The sequence below is a fragment of the Patella vulgata genome, chromosome 3, assembly GCF_932274485.2.
Source record: "Patella vulgata chromosome 3, xgPatVulg1.2, whole genome shotgun sequence".
In the NCBI taxonomy this organism is placed as follows: Eukaryota; Metazoa; Mollusca; class Gastropoda; family Patellidae; genus Patella; species Patella vulgata.
Window position 1 is genome coordinate 52138332 of NC_065881.2, and position 25161 is coordinate 52163492.

General features: G+C 38.2%; 1 protein-coding gene across 3 annotated transcripts; it reads right to left on the reverse strand.

Annotated features, from left to right (window-relative positions):
* Positions 1-22478, reverse strand: LOC126815195 (sodium- and chloride-dependent glycine transporter 1). Of its 3 annotated transcripts, none has more exons than XM_056099408.1 (14): positions 22388-22478; positions 13757-13973; positions 13101-13232; positions 10800-11109; positions 10313-10445; positions 9131-9265; positions 8168-8271; positions 7404-7528; positions 7016-7128; positions 5742-5873; positions 5426-5525; positions 4448-4548; positions 3829-3996; positions 1-790 (listed from the first exon to the last, which is right to left on the reverse strand). In XM_056099408.1, the coding sequence occupies exons 2-14, from the start codon at positions 13971-13973 to the stop codon at positions 647-649; spliced, it is 1914 nt and encodes a 637-aa protein (XP_055955383.1). In that variant the 5' UTR covers positions 22388-22478; the 3' UTR covers positions 1-646. The 3 variants fall into 3 exon arrangements, with proteins under 3 accessions (XP_055955383.1, XP_055955384.1, XP_055955385.1); XM_056099409.1 differs by lacking the exon at positions 22388-22478 and adding an exon at positions 22158-22352; XM_056099410.1 differs by lacking the exon at positions 22388-22478 and adding an exon at positions 14740-14886.
* Between the last annotated feature and the right edge of the window lie 2683 nt (positions 22479-25161).

Below are 25161 nucleotides of genomic sequence, written 5' to 3' on the forward strand. Positions count from 1 at the left end.
AGCTGCATCATATAACCATTGACTTATTAAAGCACTATATAGTTACATTTTATACAACAACTGACATACAATATCAACAGTATATACCAATAGTTACTTTCAGTTTTGTAAAATAAACATTAGATAAACTTCACCAAAAGTAATAGTTCCAAATATTATTATACACAACACATTTTCAAACTAAAGTCTTCTCACTAGATATTTATATAGTATACTAAATAACTTGAGATACAAGCATGGATTGGACAAGCAGATCCATAAGGTCCTTTTAATTGGTGCGATCATTCAAGGAGGTTCACAAACGGGGTTTAACGTCCTATTGTTCTGCTCCGACTGGTAGGTATAATGAAGACGGATACTGGAAAAGCGAAATATCCTTTATTTTGTATTATATTACAATCTTGTCTTGTTTAATCACACCTGGAAGAAGTCCATAACAAATCGCACAAAATGTTTAAACGGACTTTATAAAGAGCAAGCTATTGTCATGTTGAAATAGATTTTGTCACATTCTGTCCACCATACAGCCATTCTTAAATTCACTACAGGATAACAGGAAGAGAACAGTTTCACTAGTCAGGCACTGGAATGATAATTCTGCAGTCCCATGTTAAGGTAAAGCTCCACACGATAAGTTAATGTTAATTTATACTCTATTGTTACTATGTAGTCTTTTAATTAAACCTATAAATGGCAATGTATGTCGATGTTCCTTTAATGAATAGTCATGTTTATATTCTTTATAAGATGGCCCCCAATCAGCTGCTGGACGTAATGTTTGGCGGAATTTCTGAAAAATAATTTAAAAAAGAATGATACTGGCCTTATGCATTTGAAAATCACCTTTAGATACAGACAATTTTCCAATCTGTTTCACAGAGGATTACGAAATGACTACAACCTTCAACACGTGACGTCTCATTACGCGGCGTCAATCATTGGCTCAATGGCGCGTGCATTGTTTACATAAGACGTTACTGGTTCGGGCGGAATGGAGTCTTTTACTCATTTCAATACTCATTTAAACTACATAGGAAATAATTTTTACCTACAAATAAGTCAAACGTCTTTATTTATTTTTCTAATACACAAAATAAAAATGTTTTAGAATTTAATTTGTCGGAGGAAAAAAGTTAATATTTGTGGCTCATTAAGTCACATCGATGTCATCCTTATCAGTGATTGTCGCGGCCTAGCGAATATTCACTGCTGATCAGTGTGACAATTTATATGGCAATAAATTGGAAAATAATATTAACGTGATCGCAATAACGGAAGACTAATTAAATTTACTGAATGATGAAAAAATTATATTTATGTTTTTGTTAAATTTGAAGCATTTGAAATAATCATTCCTGTATTTCTGGTCTCGACTACTCGAGTGTACACACCTTTACTTTATTGTGAAATAAAATGTGTGTTTTCTACTTTTCTGAACCAACTAGGTTAATGAAGACGATCATACGCCATGTGCGTAAACAGAACCTCTTTTTTTATACGTCCACATTCATAATGTGAACGTATTATGCCGTCGCCCCTGTCTGTGTGTGTGTGTGTGTGTATGTATGTATGTATGTGTGTGTGTGTGTGTGTGTGTGTGTGTGTGTGTGTCTGTGGTTCGCCTACAGGGCGCAATTCTTCATGGATTTTCTTCAAACTTGGTATACTTATTCCTTATACCCCAAGGAAGATCCCTATTGTTTTTGGTGCATGCCCGACCCCCCGGGGCAGAGCCACGCCCATTTCTAGTATTTGTTTGTTTGTCGTCTACAGGCCACATTTCTTAACTAATAATCTTGAAACTTTGCATACACATTCTTTGTACCCTAAGGAACATCCCTATCGTTTGGGGTGCATGCCCAACCCCCAGGGGCAGAGCCACGCCCATTTTCTTTTCGTGTGTCTTTGTGTCGCCTACAGGGCGCAATTCTTACTGGATTTTCTTCAAACTTGGTATACTTATTCCTTATACCCCAAGGAAGATCCCTATTGTTTTTGGTGGATGCCCGACCCCCAGGGGCAGAGCCACGCCCATTTCTAGTATTTGTTTGTTTGTCGTCTACAGGCCACATTTCTTAACTTATAATCTTGCATACACATTCTTTGTACCCTAAGGAACATCCCTATCGTTTGGGGTACATGCCCAACCCCCAGGGGCAGAGCCACGCCCATTTCCCATTTTCTTTTCGTGTGTCTTTGTGTCGCCTACAGGGCGCAATTCTTACTGGATTTTCTTCAAACTTGGTATACTTATTCCTTATACCCCAAGGAAGATCCCTATTGTTTTTGGTGCATGCCCGATCCCCAGGGACAGAGTCACGCCCATTTCTTGTATTTGTTTGTTTGTCGTCTAGAGGCCGCATTTCTTAACGCATCATCTCGAAACTTTGCATACTTATTCTTTGTACCCTAAGGAACATCCCAATCGTTTGGGGTGCATGTCCAGCCCCCATGGGTAGAGCCACACCCATTTTCTTTTTGTGTGTCTGTGTGTTGCCTTCAGGCCAAAATTCTTAATCGATCGTCTTGAAAAATTTTCATATGAATTCCTTATACCCTAAGGATGATCCCTATTGTTTTTGGTGCATGCCCGACCCCCAGTGGCAGAGCCACGCCCATTTCTTGTATTCATTGTTTGTCATCTACAGACCGCATTTCTTAACGTATCACCTTGAAACTTTGCATACTTACTCCTTTTATCCTAAGGAACACCCCTATTGTTTGTGGTGAATGCCCAGCCCCCAGGGACAGAGCCACACCCTTTTTCTTTTTGTATGTCACTTACAGCCTGCAATGCTTAATCGATCATCTCGAAAAACTTTTTTATACCTATACGTTATACCCTAAGGCTGACCTCTATTGTTTTGGTGATTGCCCAACCCCCAGGGGCAGAGCCACACCCATTTTGTTCTTTGTGTCTCTGTGAGTTGCCTACAGGCTATGATTCTTAATGGATTGTCTTTGAACTTGGGATATGTTTTCCTTATAGCCTAAGGACGACAACTGCATGTCACGACCCCCAGGGACTGAGCCACGCCCAATTTTTATGTTTATCGTCTACAGGCCGGAATTCTGAATGGATCAACTTGGTATTTGGCATATGTATTCCTTATAGCCTAAGGGCATCAACTATTGATTTTGGTGAATGCCCCGACGCCCAGGGGTAGAGCAACGCCCAATTTTTGCCTTTAACGCCCAAAGGCCACAATTCTGAATGGATTATCTTGGAACTTGGTATACTTATTCCTTATACCCTATTGACGGCAACTATTGATGTTGTCATTTCAATAACAGGATGGTACCTATTTATATTGTTTCCATATTCAACCCCCATGGGCAGAGCCACGCCCAGTTTTTGTATTTATCGTCTACAGGCTGCAATTCTGAATGGATCATCTTGGAATTTTGCATATTTATTCCTTATACCATAAAGACAGCAACCATTTATTTTGATGCTTGCCCCGACCTCGTGGGGCAGTGTAACGCCCATTTTATTGTTAGTATTTTGTCTGTAAATTTGGCAAAACAAACCCGACGCCTAGCCTTCTTGGCCTCTGATCATATTACAGCCATTTCATATTTCATTCTCTTCATTTTAAAAAGTACCGTATCAATCAAAGCTGGAATGTGGACGTATATTGCAGCGTTAGCGATGCTCTTGTTATTTTTTTTTATCTCAACCGAAGGAATAGGCTCTGTTGCTTGCCAGACCCTCCGTTCTGCACCATCAACAAAGGGAAACCACGTTGGAAAATCCTTCTCGGTCATTACCCGGATCGAGCCACTGTGGCTGCCCGACTGTGTAACTACATGTATAAATATACTTACTTGAAATAGGTTACCATCAGCTTTATAAAGCTCAATCACCATAAATAGGGGAATGGGTATGAGAGGAATAACAGACAATAAAAATCCAACGAATCTGGCCCATTCAGGGTAAATATAACCATCATATGTTGGCATCTTTAGGTTTGATATGGTAAATATCATAGACAACTGTAACAAAATAACAACACATAAAATCTTTCCGTTGTAGAATCACAATTAACTGTAATTCTTGATCAAACTGAAAACTTAATAATGGCAAACCGACCCATAAGTAGATATTCTGCCAGTCTGTTAAATTTGAAAGTAGTTTAGGATAAATACATCAAAATTGCTTCATTAACTAAACGCGAATCTCTATTTTGAAAACGCCCCAATTATGTGTCGCGTGATAACTGAATATCCGAAAATCCTTATCGGGATTAAATCAAAATCACCCCTCCCAGCATTCCAACTCCCTTATGGCCCGGGGCGGTCTTTGCTGTTGTCCAACAACCCCTCCCGTCTAACCACAACGCAGTACACATCAAACACATGCTTACCTTTAAAATAAAAGGAATTTTTCAATGTACTAGACTAAATGTCCCGCCCCTCAAACAATTCATTATTTATAGCTACTTACAATCATAAGAAATGGTGTGATAAAGCACCAACATATCTTTATAATAATTCCTGGTTTTCTTCCAGTCATTAATTCTATATCTTTACAAAATCGTTCTACACCTAAAACATAGAAATTGACATGTATATCAAATTATTGTTCCAGAAGACGACACAGACAATAGTTTTACAATGAATCAGGGCACACTATAATTTCTTTATTAGACAAGCCCTAAAATCATCACATATTGGCTACCGATAGGTTATCGATTAAAGTTACAATTTCATATTTTCTAAGAAAGTCAAAACATAATTATTTCTATGTCTTTTGCTCAATAGGTTGTTAACTCACTATTATACGATCATAGGTGTCATTCTCACACTTAAAACTCATTTACACCGGAAATAATAATACAATTACCTCCCTTGTTTTCTATTCTCCACCGTGGAGTAGCTATCTTCAAACGTTTGAATTTGAAGAAGAAAATGATATTTTTGCCAATTTCTCAACTAGCAATAGTGAATTATAGGATTAATAGGACTATTCTTTAACAAGGTAGGACTGTTTATAGACACCATCTATTTTAAGGCTTTATTTTAATAAATTTTAAAAATATAACTTAAAAATATGAAATTGCAACTTTAAACAAATCCGGAGTCACGGTGGTTCGATCCCGGTGCAAGGGCGGCCTGACAAGGAACAGTGTCTAGTCGATCACTGATGGTATGTCTGCTTACCAGTCCCATCGCAGATATATCGAACCCAGAAATGATTTGATAGCGATTTTAAATCTGTTTTGACGCCGATATAGTGGCGGGTTGGGGAATTATACGTAAGCAGTATTTAATCGTCAACAGATAAGTACTACAGAAAGCGGGTCTGTATACTAAACTAGAAAAATTCATTAGCAATAATTTTAACTATTTCTAGTAAGAATTCTGTTCTACACGTATCAGTTAAATCAAAGATTTAAAACGGCAATAGCTGAATTATTCTTACCATAAATCCAGCCAATTATCAAACATTCTAAAAATGAGATTACAAGAACACAAAACGCTGCTACAAACCAATCCATCAGTTGAAATACATAAATACCACCCTAAAAAAAATATCATATGATATATTCGGAAATAGGAATTGTGAAAAATATATTAAAACCAAATTAGATTTTGTATTTATGCGCCACTGTTTTAGCAAATATATTATAGTTATGGCACATTTACAATTAGCGTACTGCATTGTGTACGAAAATATTACATAAAATATTATTTGGTTAAATATTTTAAAAAAAAAAGTAGCCTACATCTCTACTTACATTTGTTGCTATAGGTAAACCAACTAAATAACATAATGCTGTTAATCCCGCCGTCACCCACATTCGATGTTTTGACAGTTGTTTTGGAAAAGCATCAACTATTCCACTCACCAAACTTTCAAACATACCAAACTACAAATGTTTATAAACCCCTGTATAAAGGCTCTTGTTGGCAAATGATTAACCATTATTAGAATTCCCTGATACTTAGAATAACTCATCTTAACCCCACTGAACGAAGATCTTATCAGTTTATTGCACATATTTTAAATACATCAGTTACGGTTCACTTTAATAAAACACACACATTAAACATACATTATGTAAGAGCTAAATCTGCCTATTGCAGGTCTTTCTTTAGGCCTGAAATTTTATCTAAATTATTAATTAGACATTAATTAACTTATCCAGACAATAATCAACTCTCGATGTCAACACTAGCCTGTGATATTTATTGGATTATGATCCGATTTGCTGCTCACCTTTAATTCATGATTTAATCATGAAATGGATAATCGAGACTATGTTTTTTATTGTACCGACTTTACTAATGATGATCGAGGCTAGACCGACATTTCAATCGCTTAATTCCTGGTTCATAGTAGATCAATTTGACTGAAATTTTCAGTAAATTGCCTTAACATTATCTAGTTTTTAACTATTATAGCGAGAACTGTAAGCTCTTTATCTAACCTCCCATAATGTATCTGTAATTACCCTTATGTTAAGATATTTCATAATTGTATATCGCTATATGTCATAAATACAAATGAGATATTTTAAATTGCATTCATTGGTATTTAACTCGTCACGACATTAGGACCATACACTAAACACGATATTTGTATTAGATCCCCACATTCTCAAATATTTTAATTATCATTTTATATCTTAAATTTTATATCTAAATATTATTCTCGTCTGGGATATCAATCTCCATCATGGACGGTTTTGACAAGTAAAAAAAAAAACATTTTGAGAGAAATTTTTATTGGCAATGCTTTGGTCAGAAAATTTAGAAAGGGCACATTGTCACTGAACCCCATTCTGACTGATCAATCCGATTCAAGAAATCTTATTTCACCTCTAATTTGTAGTTTGAATAACCCTAGTCTAATTTTGATCAGGAAAAAAAGTTACCACATTAAAAATTGTGTCATTAGTTCGAGGACATAGACAATGGATTTCTGACATTATAGGCATCAGACATCATTATTTAACCATAACTCACTTTTAACATTGTATAAATACTTATCTGAAAACAAGAAGCTTACCTGACTATCTAGTCCCAGTAACAATAACATTAGAAAGAATAAAACAGCCCAGAATTGGGGTAGAGGTAATTTAGTTATTGCTGCCGGATAAGCTACTAAAGCCAAACCTGGACCTGTATAATAAAAAGAATCTTACTTTATTTTCACTGCCGGAAACTGAAATACTGAGAATTTCGAAGAAATCAACCGTATAAGTAGAACATTAAGTTAATATGTATTAGTTTGACATACCAAGGTTGTAGGCTAATCTTTGTTCAACCATTCCAAAATCTTTAGGTTGTTTTAGGATTGCTTTTTATAGATTTATCACTAAATCTCTCTTTTGCAAGCAAGAGATTCATATGACAATTATGTACAATCGATTTTCTATCACTGAAAATATACTAACCTTCTGTTGCTATTTGTGTGACAGAAACTCCAGCTTCTTTGGCCATAAAGCCTAGAACAGCGAATATAACAAAACCTCCATAGAAACTCGTTAAGCCATCTGCTAACGTAGCTACTACAGCATCCCTAAAAGATACGTCAGTTTTAAACCAACACAAAATGATCGAACAAAATCTACGGAAGGGATGCTTGCATATGACTATGAAACCCATTACAGAGCAAACATTGATAGAATGGGGCTTAATTAATAATTAACACAACGTTATCGGTCGGCAAATAGAAGTTTAAAACCCGCTCCACACTAACCGGGTCGAACATATCTTTAGTTAAACATACATTATGCAAGAGGTAAATCTGCCAACTGCAGGTCTTTCTTTAGACCAGAAATGTTATAATATAAACCATTAATTACATGTATATACATTTATTAACATGACAAGACGATAATCAACTCTCGATGCCACCTGATGTGCCCGATTTTCATTAGATTTGAATCCGATCTGCCGTTCAACGGCCGTTGATGTTTAACCGTAAAAATGGATAATCGAGACCTTTTTTTTATTATCGTAATAACGGTAACATTGACAATCGCGGCTACAGTGTTATTAAAATTAATATTTCTCGCTCAGTGGAGTAATTTGACTAAAAATTTCAGCATATTATTCCCGTTACGTTATCTATTTTGAAACTATTATAGCGAGAACTGTCAGTTCTTTATCTAATTTTCCATAATGCCGCTTTAAATAATTCATTTAAATTCCTTACCTAAAACAGTTATGATGAAATTTGTTAAAACTAGACATAGTAATAATACCACCCCATGCTGGACCTAGAGAATAAAATACTTGAAGACAAGCTTCTGTCCATACCTGTAAATATAAAATGTAAGGCTCTTACGATTTTCTGATATCATTATCATTAAAGAGTTCAAATTAATCACAAGTAAAGTTCAAAACACACACGTGTATCAATTTCCATTTTAAAAATGTGCTGTCAAAGATATCTAGCCATATTAAACATAAACAGGTTAATTGTGTACGGGGTTCGCTTAGAAACACTTGTCGCACTTCCGCGACACTCTCTGAAATTAAAGGACAATATTGGTGCCAGTCATTATCACATATGGTTAAACAAATTCCAAATATTATTTTATCACGGAGATCATTGCTACGATAGATGCGTAATCAATGCTTCAACAATCGGAAGTGACGAACGCAAAAGGAAAACACGAGTTACCCCTCTATATAACTGACTAAAGTGACGGGTGATAACAGATACATGGGCGAATTCCTGCTCACTAATAATTCCTTCGAAGACCAAAAGTTGTTGTGTGAGATCAAAGCCGGTTCCGAGATAACCTCACAGTTTCCGGCGTAAACGCCCCGAATCAGCTTTTATTACGTTCGCCATTTATTCCACTTTAGTTTTGATTAATCATTTAATAGATGCCTTGCTTATCGAGGCTACATTTCAGTGAAAACGCAGGCAGATCTTTGCCAATAAAGCTCGAGAAAAGTTGCGTCCAACCTATGTGTCATTGTCGTGATTATATGTTACTCATAGTGCAATGACCTTTCATAATCCCTAAGTAAATTTAACAATCACTTGCGAACGGTTTTGAGCTGACACTTTCTCATTTACTTTTATATTTAATAATACCCCACCCTCTTGCCCAATATCGTCAGATTATCAAGATGGTCATAACTAATTTCGAACCATAATACTTACACTAAAGGTAAGCAACTTGGAAAAGTCTGGAGTAATATAGAATAATATACCATCTAAGGCACCAGGTAACATACATCCTCGTATTAGAAATATAGTTAATAATACATATGGCAGTAAAGCTGTAACATACACAACCTAAATGGAAACAAGGCAAAACGGGGGGTCATTATACTGACTTTATGAGAAATGATACGATCAAGTAGCTGTGGAAACAAAATTAATTTAAACAGTGGTAATTTTAACGGTTTATGCCCAGGACACTGACATTGTTCTTATAACTCATAACAGATTAAGAGGTTGTAGAGGTAATTGGATTAAAGGATTAGTATAACTCCCCATTACCTGTTTATTTAGTCGACATATTTGCGAAATTTAACAGTTTCAAATAGCAAACATATCATCATACAATTCAACAATGATTAACATTTTAAAGTGCATGTATTTTTAATCTATGTGGGCAAAATAAGATGCGACATCAGCGTATTCATAGATGTTAATGGCACCAGTAAATAGTCTATGCTTTCGATTTAATAACTGGAATTTGGTCTTTTCTGACCGGCATCATATTGCAATTAGTTATTTGCTAAAGTTATTTGCTGTATTTTTAAAAGATATCAATGCATAAATATCAGGATGGACGTTATCAGTCATCTTCTTTAGCCGTTCATGCCATCCTTCTAAATGGTTATTGGTTCTTGAACCAGTGTTGTCAAAATCATTCCACTCTATCCAATATGTGGATCGGCAGGTTGTTGGCATCTGTTGTCACGTGGCATAGATTCACGCGTATCTAATAAAGCACATCATCTAACAAATTATTTCATGTCTTGGTAGGAATTGTATGGAATCTTTAGTTCATAATTTTGGGTAATAACAGCCTTTCCAATCTGCATCAGGAAAAAGGGTTGCACAGATGAACAAAGGTCATGAAAAATATCCAAATATTAACCGGTAAGGTGGAATTAAAATAAACCCTTAATCCAATTACCTCTTCATCGTCTTAATCTGTTATGGCATATAAAAATAATGTCGACGTCCTGAGAAGATACCTGGGTTATATTGTTTATTTGTCTACTGTGCCAATATACACATGGATTACTGAAATTGATGACAACCTTAAAGGTAAAAATATGTTCTGGTTGAATTGGCGTGTATGGATAATATTTAAAAAGTTGTACTTACATAACCAAGAGATTTGACACCTTTTATAAGACATAGAAATACAAGAACCCAGGCTACTAATAGACAAATAGATATATGGCCTTGTACTTGACCTAGTTCATGTAGACCTGATGATTTACGTAATACATTGTACCTGTAAATAAAATATTCAATTAATATAAAAATAAAAAGCTAAACCAGGAAACTTTGTTATGAATTTCCTGTCGCTAGGTAATTTGTTTTATACAAAACAGATAATGAAAACAACAGTTTGACTAAGTACTGTAGACAAAAAATCATATTTACACCAATTTTAAATTCTGTATAAAATGCTTCAAATTAACTTTTCATTTATAATATTTACTTGCATTAATGAAGAAATTCATCTACATGTAAATAACAGTTGATATGCTTAGTGAAACGGACTAATGATAACTTTAATCCTCCAAAATCTGGCCTGTTCTGCAAAATTCAATTTCAATTGTAAGCAAACAAAAAGATTACTCACTGCCAAAATTCTTCTGCTGCTGTCATACCAACTAGCTCTGAGGAATTTGAACTAGTCCCATTGTCAAATATAATATTGGTAAAATTTGTAGTGAATTCTGTGTTGTTATAGTAACTTCCATTGTTTATACTAGAGTTGGCATGGAGATTAAAATTATCACGACATGTAGGTGTGTTCCACCAATGTCCACAAGCTTGCCATGGAAGTTCTTGTTGAAATGAACTAACTAGATAATATAGAACCCATGTTATTACACCATTATAATATATGGTAGCCATTCCTGATACTATCACCATACCATACCCAACACCTGGAATTTAAATAAAAAAATAAGTAACTGGGCAAAACTTCATATATCTTGCCCGGACGTTAAATACCATTCGATTTCGCGTTTCCTTGTGAGGGACGGGCCGTATTGATTAAGACGCCAGATTGCTAACCAGGTCGTCTCCAGTTCGCTCCAGATGTTGGCCGAGAAAGTTGGGATTTTCCGAGGCAGGCCTGGCAAGGACGTGTCTACAGTTGGAATTCGATATATTTTCCCCATAGCGCACTGTATGGCGTATGCCCGTCTTCATTAGCCCCGTCGGCAGGCCGTTAAACCCTAGTTCATTTCACTTTCTTGCGAGGGGAAGTCAGATAGATAAGGTCCATTTTTTTTCGGATTTTGGGAACTTCCATACTCATTTCCCATACCAGAAACATATTAGTTACGTTATACATTTATCAATAGCGTAACTATATGTAATTTATCTATTCCTGACTTTTGTATGCCATCCTATAAAAACACATCTAAATTTCGTATCAGCCAAAAGTTTAGAAAAACTGATAGTGATGTGTCTAGTTAGTGTTTTTGTTTGAGGAAATCAGAAGGGTAGCTATTGAAGGCCACTGCTGTTATGTCCTTGCCAATTAAAATTAAACATAGGTTGCCAGACAATGAAACATTCGCCGACAGAAGCTTCGTCATCTGAGGATTCATTCTTTTGTAGGTAATTGAGGTATTTCCTGGGTAGTAAATTAACGAAGGAACACAACCCATGAGGTGATTGACTAGTTTTAATGGTGCTATCATAACTGGATGACGACTTTTGCTGTTTGCCTCAATTTCAAATCAATCGGAAAATAACATTAGTCACTTTAGGGTCTACAAAACTGACCACGGGTTAAAATTCTGAAAGTAAGTCTCCACTTCTTCATCTCATAAACAACAAAGGTGTCTAAAATATTTAAAGACACCCATCCTGAGCATCCACAATTTATGGAAGTGGTCAAGAACAGTTATCGAGAACCAAGGCGTCTCTATCTGTGAACATATGAATCTGTCAACAACTTTAGCCTCTAAAACTTCAGCAAGCAGATATGAGCAGACGGGGGTGACGACAATATCCATATCTATCTATATATATATTTGTGACTGTCGTTTGTCTGTCTGTCTGTCTGTTTGTCTGTCTGTTTGGGGTTGGCGGCTACACTAGGTCTGCCCCGAGTCTGAATTTGGGGTACAGGGGTAGCTCGGACCGGGGAGTAACATAGGCCAGGTGGCGTTAGTCTACCACTTCCGGTTTCGGAGTTATGATCCCCGAACGAAGCAGGTCTGTTCGGGGTTGGCGGCTACACTAAGTCTGCCCCGAGTCTGAAATTTGGGGTATAGGGGTAGCTCGGACCGGGGAGTAAAATAGGCCAGGTGGCGTTAGTCTACCACTTCCGGTTTCAGAGTTATGACCCCCGAGCGAAGTCTGTCTGTTCGGGTTTGGCGGCTACACTAGGTCTGCCCCGAGTCTGAAATTTCGGGTATAGGGGTAGATCGGACCGGGGAGTAAAATAGGCCAGGTGGCGTTAGTCTACCACTTCTGGTTTCGGAGTTATGACCCCCGAGCGAAGCCGGTCTGTTCGGGGTTGGCGGCTACACTAGGTCTGCCCCGAGTCTGAATTTAAGGGTATAGGGGTAGCTCGGACCGGGGAGTAACATAGGCCAGGTGGCGTTAGTCTACCACTTCCGGTTTCGGAGTTATGACCCTCGAGCGAAGCCGGTCTGTTCGGGGTTGGCGGCTACGCTAGGTCTGCCCCGAGTCTGAAATTTGGGGTATAGGGGTAGCTCGGACCGGGGAGTAACATAGGCCAGGTGGCGCAAGTCTACCACTTCCGGTTTCGGAGTTATGACCCCCGAGCGAAGCCGGGTATCCTGCTAGTTGGCTAATAAAAACCATTTCCTAATTTTCCAAGAGTTTTTGTTCATTCTAAACATTCTCAAATTGTAGAGTTTTCCCCAAAACTATTTAAATACGGCTAAATACTAACCTTTGAATAAAGGACACATTTTCCAGACAAATAAGGAACTAGTGCCTGAAAACTGTCCTAAACATACTTCCAGATAGAATAGTGGTATACCACATAGTATTAGGAAAAAAAAGAAAGGTATAAGAAATGCACCTGAAATTATATATTGAGATTTATTTTAACCGAAGAAAGAAAAATAATTGAACGTTGTCAAATAGTAACTTTACTGATGTAAACTGCCTTGTGACCTTATTTCTAGGCACACGGGAAGACGACATTATCGAGCAATGTACCTAATCCTCCAGAAATAACATTAGGTCATACAAACAAACTTAAATATACATGTATTCTAACAGGGGATTATTTGATCAAGATATACCGAATTGTATGTTCTATTTTACTGGGCGACTATAGCAGAAGGGGACGTATTTTGAACAGCATGTTGTGTTCCACATACTGACGCTAGCGAGCTAAGCAAGGTCTTATTTTCACACTAATATTATGTTCCTTTTACATTGTTCAGGCGTTCACAGAGACTGACACACGATCGTTTCGCAGTAAACGACAAAGATTCAAAAGGACGGTTTCTGAACGGACCGTGCGAGTGTAATGAGACCTACGTTCCGAGCTGAACTAAAACATCGGCAGTATTTTTGATACCAAAATAGGTACATTACCTCCTCCATTTCTCAAACACAGATACGGAAACCTCCACAAGTTACCAACACCTACTGCATAACCAATCAAAGATAAAACAAAATCAAACTGGCGGGTCCACTGATCTCTATTGACACCATTATCTACGGGTGTTGCACGTTTCTCCTTCCTTTTTCCTCCGGGCAAAAATGTTTGCAGTTCCTGGGAAGCGGCCAGTTCGTTTCCCTCGTTCGCCATCTGAAAGTTAAAAATTACCTACAATATATTATCCAATAAACATGTGAATCGACCACAACCAGTCTGATCACCAACCCATCATCCTTCCATCGTTGTCAACCCCCAAAACCAGTTACCATAATTAAGCGGTGACTTTTTATACAGCGCACACTATAAAATATAATGTCTCGAATCAGAATTTATACCTCGGTATTTAGGTGACATGTCCGGTTATTGTGTTTCTTAGTAACGTATACACGGTGTGAAATAACCTTGGTATCATTTATTAAGATTCGTGTTAATGTTTGTCATCTGTAAGAATAAAAAGCCCGCTGGACGAAACATATAGCCGTTTTCGGATCAACCCGTTTATTTTTCACGAATATCGAGTTCTTTTTTCGGTGTTGACGCGAGACAACACGCCCGATGCCGCCTTTCTATAATGACTTCCTAATTTCAGACGACTCCTTATTGTATTCTAATTTTATTTCATAATCTATATTTATATAATAGAAAATGTTAGTTGTTAAACCCACGCAGCTATTGCCATCACATTGTGGTTTATTAAACTCCTATAATTTTTTAAACCCCTGCAATTGTTCAAACCATTGGAAAGCTATAGAATGTCTGTAATTTCATTTTCAAAACCGTAATAAATTAATACATAGAAGACAGCCGGACGAGGTTTTGGAAGAAAAAAGATTGTATTTTGGAGAATGAAAGAAACAATTTAATGGATGTACAATATGGTAGAATTTAAAAGAGAAATACCGTGTCAAAAAATTACCTCGTGTAGACCATGAATATTCTGCTCGATGAAATATATATCCCTGACAAGAATTAGGCCTACTAGTAAATAATCATACAAATCCTGTCAAATCCAGCTATTCTATTCACGAGATGGAAGGGTCTAGCACATGTGAATTGTATGATTATGTAAACATAGACGTATAAACAGTACAAAGTTCGCCAAAGTCAATCCCGAAAAATGACATATTACGAAAGAAAAGTAGAGCAAATGAATTTTTGTTATCTTTTCTAAAAATAGTAAAAATTTATGTGATACATACAAATCTCGATTAAGTTCATTCACTCAGTATAAGAAGCGTGAGAACGATTTTATTTTGGCGTGGGTGTGTGGTTTATAAAATTAAGTGCGTGGAAGCACTTTGAACAGTAGGCTAACTAACGATCCCCATCCCTCCTGACTAAAGAAGTTCCAGGGTTAGAGTTCGGACTAGTCTCTTAATCACCCGGAAGTCATGTGTTTAAGGTAGTATGTGCCTTAGACCAAGGGCGTGGATTTGTCATAATTTTTTTTTTTTGAGGGGGGGGGGGCGGACGAACCCTGGAACCTTTCATTACCAAACCAAAATAATAATTACGAACAGTTTACCAGTGCTATTTCGATGAAAGCTGTAACTAGGGGTAATATGATGACGATATAGTAAAATTGACTACCTACAATTAAGGAGGAAGATATCGTGAAGATGAATTACAGTGACGAGACCCAATGCAGTGGGTAGATAGCCTTCAGAACAGGACATTCATGTGGATATAAACCTGAAAATATGTCCTGGCGATCAAAATCATGGGGGGGGGGGGGGCAGAGACCGATTCGTCCCCCCTTCCGATTCTAAGGGGGGACCCCCCCCCCCTAAATCCACGCCCATGCTTAGACGATATCACTGCGAATACCTTACAAAATGCCTTGAAAGGTTTGTGATGGTTAACAATTTCCTCTTGAGTGGCATGACGGCGCTCTCGTGTCCGTGGAATTTAAACATGATGAATTTAGTGCTAGAAAGCAGAGGAGTAGGGTCTCCGAAGGAGGGTAGGCAGAAAAAACTTAGGACACTTTGGGGAGGGGCAGTGTCAGTAATTTGTTGATTTTGTGTCACATGCTAGAATTGATTTGACGGATATTAGCCATGACATACCATGCATTGGCACTTCGTTCACCCTGCACGTTTCAAGTCAGTAGCTTGAAGCGTATATATGGTATTAGTGTCAGTGGCTTGTGGCACGAAGTAACAGTATATTGTCGCATACATAATATATTATGTCAACGCTTGGGCGACATAATATATTGTGTTGACGCTCCAAGCGTGTTAGCATATTAGACCTGTAGACTCAGTGGAATGTACGCGTCATCAGAGCCATAGAAAGTGTCCCTGTAAATAAAAGAGGGCATCCTTATCAGAAAAAGGGCACCTGTGATGTCAGAATTTCAAAAAAGGGCACTTTTCTTTCGGTTAGGGTTAGGGTTAGGGTTAGGACACAGAAAAGAGAGAAAAAACAGAAAAGAAAAAAACAATCGAAACTAAGCATTCATTGGTTATCAAAGCGCCAATTAAATCTATCGTTGCAAGTTCATGCCTAGTCACCTCCATCCTAGTTCCAAGCGTTGACATAATATATTATATCGCCCAAGCGTTGACATAATATATTATGTATGCGACAATATACTGTTACTTCGTGCCACAGGCCACTGACACTAATACCATATATACGCTTCAAGCTACTGACTTGAAACGTATCGCCTGCTTCGTTGATGGAATATGATTAAATCCTAAAGATGTGAACATGAACATGGGTCGAAACAATCAAGAACTAAATGACCCACGAATAAAGAAAAAACAACATCAAAAGGAACTGGCATACCTTAGAACGGGGTATAAGCCGAGTTCCATTCGATTATATTTGCTAATGGGGAGGGGGGGGGGTAATAAAGAGTAAACTGAGAAGATGATCAAGATTAAGACACCGAAAGTGGCACCAGCGTAAACAGCTTACTACTTACTTTAAGCTTGGCCAAGCAAGTTACTGGTGTCCGAATAAATGTTAGTATTGTTAGTGGTAACGGTTAGCATATGCTAACGCTTGAAAACGCTCCCGTCGCCCGTGTTGCAATATCAGAATTTTTAAAACTAGTCCCTTTAACATTGGAATTCTTGGCTGCAGTCTCAAATCTCTCAAATTATTACCCGCGTCGAATTCCCTAGACATTGTTCAAAACCCAGACTGATTTCATGTGCGGACTGGGCCGCCAGACTTGTGGTTCGAGGGCCAAGAAGGGCCAGCGGCCCTGACTGGAAAACATAATTTGACATCCATCTTCGTATCCACTAAAAACGACCTCAATCTGAGGAGAAAAAAGATCTACGAGTGAGGTGCAGTGATAGTGAATCAAACTAGTTTCGTATTATTGTCATGTCACCGTGATGGGGGCCCAACGAAACCAGTTGGTCCGAGAGTCCAGGGCTACCCAGTCCGCCAATGACAATTTTAATACGGGCTAAATGAAGTACATATGTATTGTGATTGTAAATGGATGGAAACTGTGAACTTTTTAAAATCGAAGCCGAAATTAGAGAAAATTGGATCACTTGTTTGTGGGAATATGCCCTTGACGCAGGTATTCCATTGAGTATTTGATGTAACTTTTTCGAGATTCGTGGGCACTTTTTCAGAAGAGCGAGTACCTTTTCGGAAGGAAGGATACATAGCCAAACACATCCCTATCCTTTTAAGAAATCTAATCGTATTCGAGCCCTATCTACCATTATCGGTACCTTTTGTCTTTGCATTTATGAGGGCAGGGTAGCACGCTTAGCTGGGTTGAATAGTCAGTTTACATCAAATTAAGATGTTCACCAAATTTGATAAGGATCCTCTGTGCTGTCAACACATATGATCTCTATGGTGTTCGCAGAATTTCCCGGCCATGGTATAAACTACCGGGCAAAAAATGTTGACACATGTAAATTCAGTTGTATCCTCCCAGTAAAAATTCCACTGGTAATACCCCCCCCCCCTCACCAAATCAATATCTCAATTTGTAAAGTAGGTAAATTTCCCTCTAATATTTTTTTTTTCAAAAAATTCAAAAAGGATTTGATCAAGATAAATTTAAATTTGTCCTCCCAACCTTCAAACACAAAATATTTTGTCAATTTTTTAATACATGTAGTTCCTTTTAAAGGGGAACCACGGTGGCTAGGTGATTAAGACGCTGGATCGTTAGCCTGGAGGTCGGGTGTTCGATCCCTGCATTGGCCGAGAAAGTTCATCCAGATTTTCCGACGTGGTTTCCCCTTGTCAGTGGTGCAGAACGGAGGGCCTGACAAGGACAGCTGTCTAGTCCTTCGGATGAGACGAAAAACCGAGATCCCGTATATATATTGGAATGCACGTAAAATATCCCCTGGCAGTTGGAATTCGATATAAGAGTAGGCGATAGTGCCGCTGCCCGGGAAAAATTTCCCTCATAGCACACTGTATGGCGTATGCCCGTCTTCATTAGCCCAGTATCGGAGCAGAACAGTAGGACGTTAAACCCCATTTCATTTCATTTTATCCATTTTCTATTTTATCATCAATGAAAGTTGAGAAGCAGATCAGATCCTAATCCAGTAAATATCGCAGGCTAGCGATGACATAGAGAGTTGATTTTGGGCTGGATAAGTTAATTAATGTCTAAATAATAATTTAGATAACATTTCAGGACAAAAGAAAAACCTGCAATAGGCAGATTTAGCTCTTGCATAATATATGTTTGTCAATTAACATCAAAATACAACTAAAATGATGTTTTGTTGCAAGAATAGTTTTATAAGATTACCACCCCCCCCCCCCTCCCGATTTTACTCTGTCAAATTTAACTTTATCAGATTTAATTGATATTCTTGACATTCCCTGGCTTTACAGGAGAATAATTTTATTACGAAGAAGCATAGCCTGTATAATATTTACAGAGAATTTTGTACAATAATTTTCATAATTTCAAGATAGTAAGCACAGAAACCGTGTTCATCAATTAATTGTCCATTTCACTTGTTTTAAAATATGCAAAGTTCATCATTATTATTTTCATCCCACAGAAATACCAATATCAAAGTACAGTTTATCCTATTTTCACCAAAGCACGGAACTGCTTTGTGGTATTTTGAAGTTTTTAAAAATAAATATTGAAAAAAAAAATTAGAAAGAAAATGACTTGGTCAAATTCGTTAGAATTTTTTGTTATATTAGGGGGGGGGGGGGGGGTACCTACTTTCCAAAAGGTTTTTTTTTTATTGGGGGAGGGGGGTTATTACCTACATTCCCTTTATACCAGAGGTGGGAACACGTCAAGTCCCAAGTCGACGCACGTCGAGTCCCGTTCGAGTCGCCAGTCCATCAAACTTGGTCAGCAATTCATCGCTAATAAGGTAAATTAGTGTTATACACCTTGGTCGCGGCTCCAGTCCTAAGCTCTTTCAGGTCGTGAGTAGGATGATCCCTATTGTTTTTGGTGTGTGCCCGACCATCAGGAACAGACCCCACGCCCAATTTTTATGAGTGTTGCGCATCGAGCTCTAGTTGACCTGTCCTATCGTATCTGGCTTGAGGTCGTGGTTTCGATCCCTGCCGTTTCAACATCATGGGTACTCAGGGGCGGATCCAGAGGGGGTTTGGGAGGGGAGGTACCCCCACCCCCCTCCCTGCTCATCGACATAAAAAGAAATTCTAAAACGGCACTTTTTATGAGAAAAGTGTCATGGTCGTGTGCTTTATCCGTTATCATAAGATGGTCCGGGGGCTTACTTTCTACCCAATCTGGACATAGGCGTACGAGCCAGGGGGGCAGGGGGGGGGGGGCAGCTGCCCCCCTAACTTTCGGGCAAGCTGAATTTTCGGGCAGACGGGTAAAGTGAAAAACAAAATTTATTTCATCTATTTGGCAAAATAAAGTTCCCGAAATCTAATAAAACACTAATTTTACGGGCTGGAATAGCACTAAAACGCACTTGCGACCGTCAAATATTTCAAAAAATTTTTGGGGGTCCATACAAGGTCAGCTCCGCTTCTTCGCCTCTCGAAGAAAACGGGCGCCGCTGTCTGTAAACCTGAAATTTTTTCGGGCATTTCTAGTTTTGCTTCCCTAACTGTCATCGATCCCTAATAAAACACTAATTTTACTTTTCTTTTAATTGAATACAACGAATTTGTACTGAGTTGACTATGGATTAAAACATTTTGTCTAGAGCCACTCTTTGTGCGACATTTTTCTGGCATCGATTATTATTTGTGAATGCAACTGCAACAGTCTGATTGGATGGTTGGAATTCAGAATGGGATTTTGGTTACAAAACCATTGGATCCTTTTGGAACTGCTTTCACGGGCTAGAATAGCAGAAAACGCATTTGCGGTGGTTAAATTTTCAAAATTTTCTCTGGGAGGGTGAGGCCCCCATACCCCGCGACGATTGATTGGTTGTTTGGAATTCGGGTCAGCCAGGTAGGTTATATTGGACCGAATTGAAGTTGCTGTATTCACAGGCTGGAATAACAGGAAAACGCGTTTGCGGCAGTTAAATTTTCAAAAACTTTTCCCAACGGTTGATCTTTTGATTGGAATTCGAGTCAGCCATTGTAATTAGGCTATATTAGACCACATTGAAGTTGCTTGTTCATGGGTTGAAATAGCAGGAAAACGTGTTTGCAGCCGTCAAATATTCCAAAATTTTCTGGGGGGGGGGGGGCATACAAAGTAAACTCCGCTTCTTCGCCTCTCGAGGAAGACCGCCACCAAATTTTTTCGGGCATTTCGGGTTCTGCCCCCCTAACTGTCATCGAGCCCGTACGCCTATGAATCTGGACAACAAAACCAATTTGAGCTGTTTAAAGGTCATATTATACAATTGTATGGTTATATGTTAACTGACACCCCACCCCACCCCCTCATAAAAATAGATGCATTGTCTCAGGAAGCTGGCAAAACTCCCTCCAGCCAAATTTCCATGATTTCGACCCGAGTACTCCGATTTCCTCCCACAGGAAATTCCTCTGCGCCGCCATAACTTAGCAAATATGTCCCCGCATGTAGAACCCATACAAGAAACAAACTAAATAGAAATAACTAACATGAAAGCATTACAATTTTCTGTTCACGGGTTAATTTGATGTTTAGAGTGTATGTAACAACGGGTTCAAATGAAGGTCGTCAAAATAGTGTTTAATTTGTGGTCAGCATGTTAATACGTTTAAATCTAGAACATGCTACGTTTAAAAATCTCATTCCGCTCGAAATAAAATCAAGTTAGTCTATCACAATTTTATATAGGCTTACACTACATGTTTATTAAGAGTGGAGTAGTTCTTGGGCAAAGGTATCGTAGAATGTAGATGCCAATAAAAAACAAACTTACAATAACTCTACCAACTTGGTAGAGCGGTGATTCTCAACCAGTGTGCCGCGGCACACCTGTGTGCCGTGAGATGTTCCTAAGTGTGCCGCGAAATTTTGAACGGCGCACTAAGAAAATGTAAAAAAAACCCCACGTAATCCCAACTGAGTATTCACTGGTGTCTACTGATAAGCTGTGTATTTCTTTATTTAGTTTGAGTCATTCTATGTGTCTATGACTAGTCTCTGTCTACGGTTGTATGCCGTCTGACTTACCATGTTTTTATTTTGCAAAATTCAAATATTTGTCATATATATTTAGCCAGGTGTGCCGCTATTTTTTCATGTGTTCCAAGGTGTGCCAATAAATGTATAAAGGAGACTCGATTTGTGACATTTTAAAACTTCTTTTAAATAAAGTTTGTATAAAGACATAATCAAGCAACCAAAACCTACATTCGCTCAGTTAACCGAGCTGACTGACGAGCTGCAATTTTCAGTTTTCACCCAAACAGAGCCTATGGATAATAAAGCAACTAACCCATCGCTAGTCTAATATGAAGCCCTATGCCAAACTAGTAAATCGATATTTCCCAATATTCTTGAAAGATGTAGAATATATATTAAACAGTCGATAGTCAGACCCGTAACGATATTTTCATAATCCAGAGTAGGCTACACTATTTACAAAAACATAGCCTACTTGTCGGATTATGTAGCTATAGCCTAATGTAGTCCAAAGTCTATTTTCCTAACGTTATAAACCCAATTTCGGACTATGTAGGTTATATTTATCCCAGTACATAATTCTTGACATGGTAAATACATCATGTACCACATGCACACGTTGTATTGGGTAAACACTTTGACAGTCCAAATCAAATGACAAATAGGCCTACTATAGATAGGCCTATTATTATGTGCTGAGGCTTTGAAATCGATTATCTCGATTATTGTCATAACGATTTAATTCAAAAACAAAATCGGTGCATATGTGTGCACGTAAATAAATAACTTAAATGAAGATAACATACCCTTTCGATTCCACTTGGAAACCTAGAAGAACTAGTTTTAACCTAGATCAGGAAACAGTCCTCCTCTAATATTAATAAGCAACTCGATCAGATTTTCTCCTGACCTTTGCCGGCTTTGGCATGTGGTCATCAATCAAACAACGAAGTTGGTCATATATACCGATACCCAATTTTAAATGATGTATACTGCCTGTCAGAGACTCCTATACATAAACTGACCCATACTTAACCTTTTAATTTGCACGCATTTGTCATAATCCACACCACAACATATTCATTATCATTCTTTTTTCATGTATCAGGTACGGTACAATCCGTTATTTACACACGAAAATGAGAGTTATCTCCCTTTCATTAATTATTATCTTGGTTGAGGGTCATTTAGGGTGCATTGAAAATCCATGATATCAAACTGGTCAACAGCAATTATTCATTGACCGAAAGGAGAGAGGGGAAATGGGGTTTAACCTCCACTCGAACAAACTAGGTCATTCCGGGACTAACATATGGTTAAATTTTTATTTCAATAATTCGCTTGCGAGTAGGCTAGGTAGCCTAGTGGTCTTTAGCAGTGGGAGGATACCGGAGAAGCCGGAGAAAACCCAGGTAGGCCTACAACTGGGGAATCGAAACCCCCAAAGTTAACTCAATGACAGACCTTTTGCAGGTCTTTCTTTAGGCCTGCCCCCCCCCCCCGGGGTGTAGGGGGTGATAAGAATATACCCTTTGTATGTCCGGCGTGTCGTAAGAGGTGACTGAAGGGATCCCTGTAATGGGGCTACGTGTTTGCCGTGCGATGCGACCCGTGTCGGTGGAGAGTGAAATCCTGGTAATTGAGTGGGGATTTGGCTTGCGAGCCCTTTCTCTGCAACACATTACTTTGGCCCATGGTTCACCTAGACGGGAGGTCAGAGTGGCCCAATCTGATCAATCGGCTTTGATTGTTTTAGCTCTGTAGAATGTACCCTTTCCCAGTTTAATGATCGACTGTTTATTCTCTCAGCATACTACCTACCTTTGTGTCCTTAGTCCATTCTACAGCGCGGCAGCGTGGGTCAATCAGGTTAGAAAAGTATTTTACTTTCTGGCTTGAGTATACCTCGTCCAGCACTTCGAGGCCATGCACAGGTTATGTGCTATGGTTCTACAGACATGCGGATAATCGAACGTAAATTGCAGAATTCACTTCAACAATCGGCAATCGAAAATGGATTTCGTTTTTCGAAATCCAAGACTGTCTGCATGCAGTTCTGTCAGAAACGAGGTTTGCATCCAGATCCTGAACTTTACTTGGATGACAAATTGGCAACCGCCTTCCAGTTGTAGATGAAACCAAATTGCTGGGGTTGATATTTGATAAGAAGTTATCCTTTATCCCCCACATTAAAAGTGTAACAAAGTACTTTTTAACTTTCCTGAAATTGAACGGTCATTTAGTTGCTTAGAACTTAGTGACCTCCAGCCATGCTTCTTGATCGATTTCTATCTTTGTCAATATAAAAAGAGAGATACTAGCTCGATGGTGTTTCAACCTCTCTTTAGAGAGATAAGGTCTAAGTATGGTGAATATGCTCCTATTTACACAGATGGCCAGATTGTTCTAAGGATGGTGATCGGGTAACTTCGGCTACCGTGACGCCATCTGATACCATTTCTGTGTGTCTTCCACCTGCTGCTTCAATATTTACAGCTGAGCTCCAGGCCATTCAATCATCGCATCTACCACAGTACATCATCTTTACTGATTCCCTGTCCTCGCTTCAAGCAATTAACAATAAACAGCTTGAACACCCATTAGTAGCAGATATTTATTGTCTGCTACTATCTTACGAGTTCAACAGCAAAGACGTCGTCTTTTGTTTGGCTCCCCAGTCACGTTGATATAAAGGGGAATGATCAAGCAGATTTTGCCACAAAAGCTGCTTTAGATCTTCCCCAATATTTAGCACCTTGAGCCTTCTGTCTGACGTGGAGAGCGTCTATGGGAAACCGGTCGCCACATCCTACGTATGACCCATGCATCTTTTCTTACTACATATTTCTGTAGCCTTGTGATCGTCTAGAATTTGTCTCTAGCTGTCTTTACTTCTGCTTCACGTTGTGTATTTACTTCTTCCAGTTTCTTAAGACGTTTGTCTTACCAGTAATAATAATGCATAGTTCGCTTCTACATATTTTATATATATATATAGCTGAATACAGGTATACAAGCATAGCACAAATTACAATACTATATAGCTAAAACCACTTCTCCACCCTATCCAGCCTCTCGGCTGTCTAGGAACTCAGATGTACCCTCGATCTCTGGAATCTAATGCAAGTCTGACTTACAGGGTTCCCCGGTTTCTTTTAAAGGTAAATGAATATCATGCACCATAAAGCGTGATCATGGCCCTGAACTTGTGTAATTAACAAAATGATTGGTTACTTTAAATCAAATGATGCAATTAGAATAATTCCACTCACGTGTAATTCTGGTGGTAAATGAGTGACATATGTTTTCGATAAATAACTCTTTTTTATGTGTCAACTGTCAATTACAGACTAAGTTGATTTAGTGCACACTATATATGTGAATATGTTTGAAATTACTAACTTGCCAAAGATATTAATTAATGAAATATAAAGGCATCTTATTTCAAGAGCAAAAATTCTAGCAATATTATTACATTCGTCCCTTCCTTTAAGACTTTTTGCTCGGTATTGGGTAAAAGATCCCTTGAATCCTTTACAATAACTATACCAACATCTGTAGAATTATATAACTATTCATAAATGTAGCAGAAATCTAGAAAATCAACATATATCACCTCCCCCACTTGCAAGATTTATGCTAAATGAACAGGTAGGAGACTCTTAAAAACTGCCATGTACTAAACCCTATAATTATTCATGCATCAGGCAAATATAAATGATTACTATACCATAAAACAAAGCTATGAAAACCCCCCACAAATAATCAAAAATCAAAAGTCAAAAGTTGTATGCAAAAGTTCTCCAAAAA

Excerpts from the sequence above, each read along its gene's own strand:
- LOC126815195 (XM_056099408.1), bottom strand. The coding sequence starts at position 13,973 with ATGGCGAACGAGGGAAACGAACTGGCCGCTTCCCAGGAACTGCAAACA. Across the intron at positions 5,874-7,015 it reads TACTGGGACTAGATAGTCAG|TTTGGTATGTTTGAAAGTTT; the intron begins GTAAGCTTCTTG and ends AAACATTTGTAG. Across the intron at positions 4,549-5,425 it reads GATAATTGGCTGGATTTATG|GTGTAGAACGATTTTGTAAA; the intron begins GTAAGAATAATT and ends TCTATGTTTTAG.